Source organism: Penicillium canescens, assembly GCF_028828765.1.
Source record: "Penicillium canescens strain IBT 15451 chromosome Unknown utg000004l_segment0_segment0, whole genome shotgun sequence".
NCBI lineage: Eukaryota > Fungi > Ascomycota > Eurotiomycetes > Eurotiales > Aspergillaceae > Penicillium > Penicillium canescens.
Window position 1 is genome coordinate 712,409 of NW_026703966.1, and position 12,858 is coordinate 725,266.

Genomic DNA, 12,858 nt, shown 5'->3' on the forward strand with positions numbered 1-12,858 from the left:
ATATTCATGGTCTTCATCGCTTCCGCGAGCGGGAAGCGAGCGTACGAGCCTATATTATCCCTGCGTTTCTGGGCTCGTGAGAGCGCACTCCAGATGGGGTGATCCCGTGGTAACGTGTGGAGGCTAGCGATAGTCCTCTGGGCTCGGTGGCGGAGACGCAGGTGGGTGGGGAGAACGTGTGCTTCCACTTCCAAGGTCGTGGTGGCTACTGTTCTGAATGCTGACAGGATCCGGATCAGCGAGGTCCTTTGTATCGTGTTCAGCTGTCGGAGGTGTGTCTTGTCTCGCAGTGGGTCGTGCCAGACCGTTGACGCATAGTCTACTACTGGTGTAACACATGCCTGGTAGAGTTGTCGCATCTGCTCTGGGCGAAGGTGTCGCAGTCCGTTCAAGGCAATAGTGACTTTGGTTGCGCGTTTGATAGCTTGTTGCACATGCTCCTTCCATCTCAGCTCCTGGTCAAAGATCACGCCTAGCAGCTTAGCCACGGGCGATGGCTTGACGGTCGTGCCATTCACGATAACATGGCCCTGCAAGTGTTCTCCTCTTTTTCGGGTCAGGTGAATGAGTTCGGTCTTCTCGGCCGCGAAGCAGGACCCAGTTCGTCGCGCCCACGTTTCGATGCGGGGGATATCTTCGGACTGTATCTTGGCTAGGTTCTCCTCTGCCGAGCGTCCTACTCGCCAGCGGAAGTAGTCGTCGATAAAGGCTGATGCGCCACCATGGAAGGTAACAGGTTGGTCGACTAGATCGGAGTTAAAGAATGTAAACAGAATCGGGGAGAGAGGTGATCCTTGTGCAAGTCCAGCGTTCGCTAGTGGTGCTAACTCTGTGCGGAAGTCGTCGAATCCTATGCTAGCATAGCGGTCGCTCATAAAACTTGCGATCCACTTTCTTGCGACTGCGGGGATCCTCCTAGCCCGCAGGCAAGCATCTAAACTCGTTTGATTGACCCCGTTGAAAGCTCCTTTTAGGTCGAATGACACGAGAGTAACCACTTTGTTTTTGTACCACGCCCGGTCGATCGCGTTCAAGAGCACCAGCAAAGCTTGTTCAGTGGTTCTTCCCGGGCGCCCACCGAATTGGGTGTCCGGTAGCAGGCCATGCTTTTCTGTGAGATATGAAAGTCGACGGGCTACTGCTGCCTCGAGAAGCTTGCCTAGCGTGTTGAGGAGTGAGATCGGGCGGTAGGCCCCGGGGACTGAATAATCTGGCTTTCCGGGCTTCCTCAGCACCACGATCTTCGCGTTCCGCCATTGCTTGGGATGGTAGCCTAGAGTCATAGATGTGTTGAAAATGTTGGTGATGATACCCTTTAGGTATACCCATAGTTGTTTCCACACGAGCATCGGCAGATTATCATCTCCCGGTGCGGTGGGTCCTTTAGCGGCTTTGAGAGATCTTTGGATCTCTAGCTCAGTGATGGGTTGCCACGGGAGCTCCAGTGGTGTTGAGGTTGGTAGACTGTCGCAGGGCGTATTCATTTCGGGGAAGAAGGAATCCAGGAAGGCCTGCGCTTTCTCGTCATTCCCAGTAAGCTCGTTCGTACCGACCTGCAGCGCTGGGGTACACCCCCAGGCATCTCGGGGTTTCATGTATGTGGCCGCTTTCCAAAGTTTCCCTTCCCCTGCCTCGTCAAGGAATTGTCTCCAGTGTGATGCTTTAGCCTTCTCAATGGCCCGGGTCCACGCCCGGCGTTTTTCTTGCATCTCTCGGAAGAGGGTCATAGATAAAGAATGTTCTCGTCCAAGTTGGGCACAGGATTCCTGCCATTTTCGGCGAAGCTGGTTGGCCTTGGTTTGTTGAACCTTGAGGTCCGGAGTAAACCATCGCTTGGAATATGGAGTCAGGCGTACATTAGGCGTATACCGATCTACGGCTGCGTTTGTTGCTTCTATGAGTTTCTGCACCATCTCGTCTAGTGCTGGTCGTGTTTTGATTTCCTTCCACGGACCGATTTGCCGCAACACCTCCTCGCCGATCTTGTTCCATTCCGCCCGGTCGAACGCTTTCTTTGCCTTAGTGGCGGGCCTACACTGAGCTTGGAGATTCCATTCCGAGTATGTGGCACGGTGGTCTGACCCGTAGTTGTCGTGGTAGAGATGGCATTTGATGAGTAGGTCTGGTCGGTTCGTCACCGTCTGGTCGATAGTGGAGTTCCTCCCGGGGTCATTCAGAGCCCAGTATGTCGCTGTCCCCCGGGGGAGGCAGCTGTATAGACCATTGGCTTGGAAGAAGGTGATAAGGTCGCTTGCTTCTTCGATAAGTCGCGGTTGGATGTGGTTACCGCCCCAGGTTGGGTGGTGGCGGTTAAAGTCTCCTGCGAGAACGACACTTGTGGATCGTCGACTGTCGCGTAGAGCATCTGTGATCGTATTTTGGATGGCGGTGAATGCTGGTTCTGGCGACGCCTTATCCGGCGTACCCAGCGGGACAGATGGGATATAAACAGAAAAGAGGAGGAGTTGAGTTTCGGCTGTCCAGATCTTGACGGCGGCAATATCTGGGTGATCGCAAAGAATCTGCCGGTGTGAAGACGTTGAGATTCGCTGGTTGACGTAGATTAGACTTCGGAATCGATCTGCTCCGGTCTCGAGGGTTGGCCGGTATAGCCGCCAGGCGCTGTGGTTGACATGTGTTTGGTAGGTGGTGATCGAGGGTTCTTGGATCAGAAGTATATCCAAGTTTTGGGTTTGGTGGTCGTTGATGAGTGCTTCCATCCTAGGTCCCGACTTCATGATGTTCAACTGTAGTATGCGTAGGTTCGTTTCTAACATTGATGGGGGTTGGAAGTTGCGGGTGAAGCACACTGTCGGTCACCAGTTGGGTGTTCGCCGCTACAATCCAGACATCTGGCCCTGATTCCTGTAGGGCATCGTTGCCGCTCGTGTTGACCCGCACAATGTCCACAGCGTGGTGTTTCCTTGCACGACCACGCTAAGTGTCCGAAACGTTGGCATCGGAAGCACCTCTTTTCTTGATCTCGCGGCGCTCCACGCTACCAATATATCTTTGTCCAACAAGGAGACCATTGTTAAGGATGTATTCGGCTCCTTCTGCAGAGCCAAACCAGATACCTAGCGACGCAAACTTTCCCAGAACTTTATCTTTCCGCTTAAGCCATGCTAACTCTTCGATTTGGAAGCCTTGTTCGGCTAGGTCGTTTTCTTCCATAATTGTTTGAATGGCTTGAGGGTTCGCCTTCTCTAGGTCGAAGTTCTCTGTCGGGGTGCGGTGCACGACGATGCCGAACCGCGGCTTAACCAGCTTTGTATTATTTCCTAGCTCATTCAACCATTCAGTATGGTTGCGGGCTGCTTCGGCTGACCCTGGGTCTTTAAAGCGAACTAAGTATCCTGTTTTAGTGGTACCAATGCCGGCCACTTGTGCATCTTGAGTCGAAGGTGCGCTTAACAGCGCTGAACGGATATAGGTGTTAGCAGAGTCGGTAGAGAGGTATCGCCCGAAAGCATTCCCTTCGCTATTCTCATTATCTCTCGGGTCCACCAATGATCTCTGCGTGCTGATGCGGACGCAGTTCCTGTCCTTCTCGGGTTGTTGGAGGTTTGGTTGCGGGTTACTGGTACCGCTGGCTGCTATCGCTGCCCACGTTCTAGGCGGGTTTGGCTGTGGGCTGGCTTCGATTTGTGCTCTTAGGGCCCTAACTTCTTCATGAAGCCTGTCATTCTGATCTCGGAGGACGTTCTGGTCGTGTCTGACCTCCTCTAGGTCGGCTTTGGTGGATTCGATGAGCGTGGTTTGGCGATGGATGATGTCCTTAAGGTTGTCGATGAGCTTCCACACCTCCCTGGTGGTGATCCGGCCTGTACCCTCGGTGGGTGTATAAGCTTCGCCATTTCTCGTTCTTTTTCCTATGATTTGGCCTGCGTCGATCGATACTCGAGGCTGGAAGTCCTCAACTGAAAAGCTGGCGTGGGTCTCTTGGGTGTTTGTGGGAGGGGACTCGGGCCCTCCCGCGGGTGGGTCCGCCATCGGTCCGGGGTTAGTTCCCGCTCGGTACACAACCACAACAGTTTTATATTGAAAATGATATCAACCACGAAGTCCCGAATAGGGTCGACCCGCTTGCTCGCTTGCTACAGAGAGGATCGAAATCAGTTTCACCACTTGCACACAGAGATTCCTTCTCGTGCCCTGTCCCGAAACATGCTATACCTATTATGGTTACTCTACCCCTGAACTCCTTTCTTGGCAGTAATCCAGTACAGTTGTAAATAACAGCTTAAAAAAAGCTTCTGTAGAGAGGGTTTCATATAGGAGATTTGTCAAAATTTTTCGCTACAGACAAGCACCACAAAAAAACGAGAGGCACAACTGTCAGCTCGTGTCCCCACATGCTTAAAGCCGGCATCACAATTCGGCATGATCAACTGAACCGAACCAACAATTGAGGCAACGGCAAGTCAAACAACGGACTTGTTTAATTGTGAGCAAATCGGCGGATTGCTTTATCACCGAGATGATCAAGTGTAAGCGAAGATCTTCGGAGTCAGCACATCACACATAATGGTTCTTCATAGGTGAAGTGTACCCGAAGTGGGCCGAATCCGGAACCGTATAATCAACTCAACCAATGATGAAAGGCAACGGCTATTCCCGTAACTGACTCAATGTAATTAATGTCAGCAGAGCGGCCGAGTTGCTTTAACCCCGAGATGTCCGGTCTAGGACCTGGCTAAAGATCCTCTTGAGTCAGTACATCATACATCATGATTCCTCACATGTGAAGTATACCCGAGGTCGGCCGCGCGCTTACTAGCCGGATAGCTCTGATGATATCACCACACCGAAGACTTTCGGCTGATCCATAGTTATTCGGGGTCCACTGCGTCAGCGAGATTCTACCACCAAAATAAACCTCCTCTTCCCCTCCCCTCCTCCTAACTCCGAGCGACTTATAAGGTGCGACGGGCCGGCTTATTGGTATAGCAACAAAAACAGTTAAAACCATCTGAGAAATATTAACCGTACTTTATACGCTATCATTCGACCCAGACGACTGCCACCATGCCGGACCATCAAGCCTGTCAACATCCCCGGCATTGCGTGGGATATCGCCGCCGACATACACTTCCCACCAAACTTTGACGAGACAAAGAAATACCCAGCAGTCTTGTCGGCCCATCCGATTGGCTCGTGCAAAGAGCAGACCTCGGGCAATGTCTATGGCAAGGCAATGGCTGAAGCTGGCTTTGTGGTTGTCGCGTTTGACGCATCTTTCCAAGGTGCCTCGGGCGGAGAGCCCCGGTTCATAGAGAACCCCGAATTTCGCGTCTCCGACTTCCGCTACGTGGTCGACTATATTCAAACACTGCCATATGTCGACCCGGAGCGTATCGGCGTACTGGGCGTTTGCGGCGGCGGTGGCTATGCTTTTAACGCTACCATGACCGACTACCGCCTCAAGTGCTGCGCCGGCATCACAGCAGCTAACTTTGGCCGGTTGGCACGGGAATCCCTCAGTGGCTTCGATCCGGTTGGTTCTCTTGAGAAAATGGCCAAACAGCGCACCCTCGAAGCCCAGGGTGCCGATCGTTATATTTTCCCATTCCTTCCCCCGACAGTCGATGAGGCTAAGAAGATGACCTCGGATCCTGATATCGTCGAGGCGACAGAATACTATAAGACCAGCCGCGGCCAGAAACCATGTGGTGCCACGAGCGGCCTTTTCTCATTCAATAGCGCCGCCCTTGCATGGGATGCTTTCAGTCATGCGGAGGTCATTATGACTCGTCCTTTCATCGCCGTTATTGGTTCCATTCCTGGCGGCTTCGGCGCCTATCGTGACGGTAATGAGATCTATAGTCGTGCCGCTTCTAAGGAGAAGGAGCTTCTTGTGCTCCCCGGCGTGTCGCACTATCAGCTTTATGACGAACCGAAGGCTGTCAAGGCTGCGCTCGATAAAGTTCTGCCATTCTTGAAGAAGCATCTTGGCGATGCTGAATAGATACAGTCGTGACTGCAAGGGAGGGTTTCTCTTGCTTCTGCCTCTTTGACTCTTGGCATCTGTATCTGTCTATGCTTTTGTCTCTGAAAATATGAATCAACTTCCATTCATGATCAACCCAACAGCTTATCCTGTATATATTATGTTCCTTATAGCTTAGCTATCTCTGAAAATACAAATTTAGCTTGACAGCCGCTAGCCTTGTTCCGCTTGACGCGTAGCCTAGGCTAGATAAGATAAATTTCTCGCTTACTGCTATATATGTGTACCACCAAGGGCTGGTGATGGCGATAGTAGTGAAAAATACTGGCGAATGGCCCTCCCCACCGCGGTCCGCGCGACTCATGCGCGGACATTACCATGTTCTGAAACATTGCTGGAATGGGAAATAGAGGGCTTAAGCACGAATGCCTCGATAAGCTAGAGATTTGGATATCACATGTTTACATAGTAATTTCTGGTTCATGCGTTAACTTCCCAAAACCATCCTTCCAATCTAGACTAACTTAGTGCGCATTATGCAAAAGAGATTGTGACATTGCCACTTTAGTAATCATTGCTGCTAAGGGACTAAGGGCAAGCTTGAAGGAAAGTCGTCAAAGGCGCGAACTAAAGGGCTACGAGGTGCCAGTATTTTTGGCAGGAAAATTACAAGTACTTGATAGAGCCTAATGTCAAGAAAAGTGGTCCTTACAGTACTAAGCTTGCTCGGGTTTTACAGCACCGATTTTGCTTACTCATTTGCTGCATAGATGGCCATTTCGCCAAGCCATTTCCCTGCTTGCTAAGCACTCACTGGGATAAATAGTTGCTACATCGGCTAGTCCTAGGAATTACACTCATTCTATGATATCAGGCCGACAATTGGTCTATTGTAGAACTAGCGCGTACCGTATCTCTTGGAATCGACACCTAATACCACGTGATGCCATATTGCCCTGAAACGAACGAAGTGAGAGTAAGGGTTCTAATCAACGTGGATGTACATGTGCGAGACTGGAAAAAAGAAGAGGCTTAACTATGTACGGTCCGTTCCGCCACGCACCCCCGTGATTCGCCCCTTGCGTTTCCTCTTCGAGTCTGGTGTGTCAGGGCTTAGGGTTCGCCGTGCGTGTATGCATTGCGTCTGCACGTTGTCCTCTTTGTGATTGCTTCGATCTTTGTTCTAGGGCCCTCTTTTACTAGGACGCTCTATTGCTTATTGCCATATAGCGCCCGACGATATTATTGTCAGATTAAAGAGACCCCGCACATCTGCTGACGAGACTGAAGTGTGCTACCGATGCTCAACATTGCCTTACGCAAAAATTATCCTTGAGACTTAGAATACTCGTTGAATACCTTTGACTTAGCTCACTGATATTTGCAACACAATGGAGTGCCTAGGTGTTCCTATTGACCTTCGACTGCGGCGAGTGATTCGTGAGGCAAGACGTATTGATAGGGACAAGGAAAATTCCGACTATATTCAGCTTCTTCATAGCTTTGGATCATCTCTAGAGGTCGACGAGAGTGACTACCCGATATGTGACCTGAGCTTCGGACTCGAAATGGCGCGATCGGAATTGAAGGGTGGTGTTCTTATTGTACTGGAACGGCCTCATTCGAATTAGGAAAACTCGGACGGCTTTATGGAAGGCAAACGCAACTGCCGAACCACTAATGCAGTGTCGGATCTTATATCTGCTGTAAACAACTATACGTTGGGTTTTGACGATGTCAGCTTATTTGATGCAATGCCTTTTCTAGATGAGACAGTCGCGGGAAAAGATCGCTAGGATATCACCGATGAAGCACAGAATGTTTTCGCCGATATGGCTAGAGCTAAAGGCCCTGATATCATTCTAAGCTGCTTCAAAGCTGAGATTCAAAACTCTCTTGTCAAGAAACGTCAGAGCCGAGGAGTAGGGCGGAGTTTCTACCCTGATACAGTAGTTCCGATAAACGGTGTCACTACCCACACTCTTCCCATGTTTCTCGAACCCTAGTGCCAAGAAATACTGAACCTAGAAGATCTATGTCAGCCTTATTCGTTCGGGCAGTGTACCGTAAATTACCGGATTATCATAATAGCGAGAAATGTATTTATTACTGAAAGAGTGTAAGTGGCATAGATGACGGATCTAATATCTCTAACGTCTATCCGTCCTTACTACTCTTCGACCTTTTCTTTGATTGTTCGAGATCCGTTCGGTAAAAGATTATAAAGCCTGGTCTATATTTAGGCCTTGATGGTCTCACGTTCGAGAGGTTGCTGTTAACGAGCACGCACCGTGGGTGCTAGGAACACGCAGAATGGACGAATGAGGAGATAGAAGTGGGATCTGGCAGGTATTTTCGGCCTTAAGGGTATAAAGCCTGTCATCAAGATCGGACTTTAGGTTTAGGGCAGATGGAATTGCCGAGCCGAGAAAATCCGAATGGCAACGGAGGCACTGATGATTCATCACTTTTGAGCATAGTACTGCATAAGTACCCTGTTATTTAGTTAATAAGAGAGTCTGGTGTGTAATGGCATACAAGGAACTCTCTATATTACATTTCTATTAATGATTGGTGATTCTTAGCTGTTAGGTATTACGTTATAAAGCCAGTAATTGCGCACTAATGGACAAGGTCAGCCTGGTAGAGTGGCAGGGCTAATTGCTGTGTTATGACCGTTATGACCGACTGTCATAAATCTATATTTGGTTAGATTGTAGTAACTTTAGTACAGCGGAAGCTGGCCGAGTCTGTGTCCGTAGAATGGTGTGCATTGCCATTACATCCTGCGGTGTTAGCAGAAGACTCCGCCCACAACCCCGCTTGGCTGGGCTGACTGGGTGCATTTGGCCGCTCTGTCTCGCAAGGCTAAATCTAAACGCTGACATTAAGCTTGCAGCTAAAGGGTGCCCCCGTTAACTCCGGCCCGTTGTCATCCACCATCATCTGCCAACTAACCATTATGTTATTGATTCCACTTTCTATAGTAATTCTAGCGTGAAACATAAAGCTTCTGTATAGCTAACCCCGCCTGAAAAGTGCAGATCTATCCACCTGTGCCTGGTTATAAGCTATCCCACTCGCACACTACATTTAATCTAGTGAATTATGAGGTTATGCCCCACAATTTATTCCACTAGATAGGAATCATTCCTGTATATCCTGAGGGGGGATCAGGTTTAATAACTCTATAAAAGACCTCTTTCCTAACAATCAGCACTTACCAATACAAGGATTTCATTTACAGTATTTACGGAGTGCTCAATTTGCTGTCCTCAAGGTTAGTCACCGGAGTGCTATCTGAAAAATTTCTTTACTACCTCCGGCTCCTTTCACCTAGCCTTCCAGTCTAACATGCATAAACTCAATAGTGGAAACGACGTCAAATTGATAACATCGAAAGAATGCCTGAAACACTCATTATCCCCAGCTCCTCCCAAGGCAGCCAGTCAATCCTCAAGCCCACTACCACCTTCACGGGCGATGTTTATCTCGACATTTTCCATATGGATGACACCACTGCTATCACCAACGTGACCTTCACTCCCTGTGCGCGTACCTATTGGCACACTCACGAAGAAGGACAATTTCTGAAGGTTGTCGCCGGCTCAGGTTGGATCTGCGACAAGGGCGCCGAGCCCCGCCGTATCAATGTCGGAGACCTGATCTGGGCTCCCCCGGGAACAACCCACTGGCATGGCGCAGATAAGGGTGGCACCATGACCCATTTTGTCGTCGCCTTAGGCAAGACGACCTGGCACGATGCGGTGACGGATGAGCAGTACGGGGAGAAGAAGGATTAGAATTCTCTGGAAAAAAGACAACAGGGATTGAATAAAAAGCAGCGTTGGGTTAGATGTTCCAATTTAACCAGCCTGCAAATTTTATGATTGTGGAATTTGGTACGAATACATTGAATTCATCAAGAAAGAAGAGCTCCATCTTATGAAGGTATAAATCCGGCTTTTCGAGGAGGTAGTCGCACAGGGCTTCCAGCATAATTGGAGTGATGCTCTGGGGCCATCTAGCTTTGATAGGAGGAGCTTTGATGCTACCGAATAGTCGCAGGTTAGACCGGATCCTGGTTCTAATCAACGTGGATGTACGTGTGCGAGACTGGAAAAAAGAAGAGGCTTAATGCCCTGAAACGAACGAAGTGAGAGAAAGGGATTCTCCGCCCGCGGGAATACCCCTGTTTCTGCAAAAATTTTATTTTTTTGGCTGTTGTTAGCCAAATTATTGCCCTGAAACGAGGAACGAGTGAAAGGGGTTATTTCGGCCACGGCTACACGTGAGATACGTGGCTGCTGCCGCGAAAGCTGGCCTGCCAAACTTGCACCTTCGCTTGCCTCTGATTCGCCCATTCTAGGCCGATTTCTCGCTTCTCGTTGGTTGCCGACTTTGTTTCCTTATTGGCCTCTTTCTCCTGCTTCTTACCTTTGCAATTGGCCTTCGATTACTTCCTGTTTCGGCTTAGCGCTCTCGTCCTTCGCTCTATTGGCTTGCTCTCCTACGTTGATCCTGGATGGACCTTGCTTCTGCTATCGTGATCCTTGTATACATTGCTGATACCTCTCTTTTATATGAGTACTTCTATTGTCCGCCTACATCGCTACATTACTTTTTACGGCCCGTGTCTTGCGTTTTTATGTACATTTTCATACCTGCAACTCCGTCCGCTTACTTTATCCTGTGCCCGGTTCCATTCGTGCCATCCATCCCCCTGGCACTCTCTCAAGGAATTCTGCTTTCATTTACTGCCAATACCTCGTCACGGACGTCACCGCGTGCCAGATATATAAACTTTCTCGGATGCATTTCTAGCACCTCTACGGCCAATCACAACGTGATTGTACAAACTTTTATATCTCTACTTACCGTCTCGTCTTATTATGAATATTTTACCGCTAGTTCACACCCTTCACTTCGTTTCAGGGCATCAGCGTGCGAAGCGCGCGTCACCAGTTTTTTGGCTGTTGTTAGCCAAATTACGACTTCTCATTCGCTAGTCCGATCCGCTGTCCTCCTCTGATTCGCTACTTCTCCGTTCCCTCTCATTCCACGCCCTCTTCTGATTCCTTTTCAAGAATTCATCATCTTGGGTTAGTGTTGGCGTTTTTCGTCCTGGTCTACTGGCTCTTTCCTCCATAACCCTAACAGCTGACTCGTTAACCCTAGTGTCTGTGCTTCATATTTGCTGTTTATTCGTTGTACACTCTCATTCATTGCTTGCATGCTCTTGCTACGCACTGTCATAATATTTTGTTGTTATTGGCTTGCCATTCGTTTGCACAGTGTGTTTGCTTATGGATTGGAAGCGGGGTTGGGCCGCAATGCATTGACATTGAATACCACCAAATTTGATGGAACCCTGCGGTAAAAGAAATATATTGAGATTGTTTTCCCCTCGAGGAGGTGCTATCCTTTAGAGTGATCAAAGAGCCGGGTTTTTGGGACTTCTCTTCTTTCTACTATTCGTGCCGTACCGCAAAGTATACTTGCTCAGTAAGCGTTCCTTCGTGTAACTGGTCGGTATGTAGGACGCCTCTGATCAATTGGCATATAGGTATGAATACATTCAGCCTCCATCCCGCCGAGGTCCCTATTACTCTCTACCGAGTCCAATATGAGGATTCTGTGACTACCTATGATATATATGAGGGGCTCGAAGCAGATGATACGGTTACGTTATATGATGGTGAAGGGGACGAACAGGAACAAGACGATACCCTCCAAGAGTTTGCCGACGCAGTAGAGCAGCATCTAAGCTGGGACACTGACTATAGGAGCATTTTTATCTCGCTTTTTTCTCAGAGAAGGCACGCTGAAAATTGGATGCTGGAAAGGCATACGCGTTTTGGCAGCAGAAACTGCACTCTCCTTCAGATTAATACGGCCGCTCTTCACGGCTTTTTTATCTTCCGCGCCGAGGAGATTGTTGATGCGCTTTCGTTGTCTATTCCAGAAGCAGCCCAAGCGAGCGTTGCTAGGGAGTATCTTATTGCCCATTATATACCCTAACGAGCTATTATAAGAAGTCAAACTGTCCATGACATTCTAGCAGGTAAGACCACGCCTTTCTCGGTGGATTCTGATGTGGCTTGGGGAGCCAATGGTGCCATGTCTCAGAAACATGGTTCTTAAAGTAAAGAAATACTAAGATACAGTGGATATATATATAGCTCGGCATCAGCGTCGCCCTTTGATTCCCCGCCCCTTGCGGACATCATCTGAGGATGTGACACCACCCCAGCTAATTGCACAGCTAGAGGCAATGGGAATATAATACGTGAACGTCAAAACATCATCCGTCCCTCGGTTTTTTGTCACCGGAAATGGCCCTTTGTGCACCAAAGACGGCAGTGATTTGATTTCGAATGTAGATCAATTCGCACTAATGCCACGCCGTTTCAGGGCTTACAGCGTGCCGCGGCGCGCGTCTTCCAGTCTAATCAACACGGATGTACGTGCGCGCGAGTCCGTGCAGAAAGATGTGGCTTAACTATGTATGGATCGTACTTCCACGCCTGCTTCCTATTCGCTCCCTTACTTGCCTTGGAATTTCCTTTTCGAGTCTGGTGTATCAGGGCTTTAGGGTTCGCCATCTATATCTGCAATGTACCTGCACGTTACCTTTACCTGATTGCTTCGTTTACTGTTCTCAAAATCTCTTTTACTGCGACGATTTATACACTATTGCCACACATATCTCCTCCCACATGTTAGAAACATGTGCAGCTAGATGGATTGGGACTCTTAGACATATTATGTTCTCCTTGGCCCCTGTGCTTCTATATCGAAATAGTGGCGAAGTGTCTAGGGGGATGATCCTGCTCCATTGCGCTCGGCTTCCAACCCCATACATGACTATCACTTGGTTGGGCCTTCAGGCTCTCAGAATATTGCGC

The 12,858-nt window shown here is 49.1% G+C and overlaps 2 protein-coding genes across 2 annotated transcripts; both read left to right on the forward strand.

Moving 5' to 3' along the window:
• Nucleotides 1-4,527: 4,527 nt before the first annotated feature.
• On the forward strand, nucleotides 4,528-5,968 carry N7446_005625 (alpha/beta hydrolase; the record flags this gene model as incomplete). Its single annotated transcript, XM_058514373.1, has 2 exons — nucleotides 4,528-4,541; nucleotides 5,017-5,968. The coding sequence occupies 2 exons, from the start codon at nucleotides 4,528-4,530 to the stop codon at nucleotides 5,966-5,968; spliced, it is 966 nt and encodes a 321-aa protein (XP_058371551.1).
• A 3,386-nt stretch (nucleotides 5,969-9,354) lies between these two features.
• N7446_005626 (cupin domain-containing protein) lies at nucleotides 9,355-9,753 on the forward strand (the record flags this gene model as incomplete). The annotated part of the gene is made up of 1 exon (XM_058514374.1): nucleotides 9,355-9,753. One exon carries the CDS (start codon nucleotides 9,355-9,357, stop codon nucleotides 9,751-9,753), a length of 399 nt encoding a protein of 132 aa, XP_058371552.1.
• Nucleotides 9,754-12,858: the final 3,105 nt, after the last annotated feature.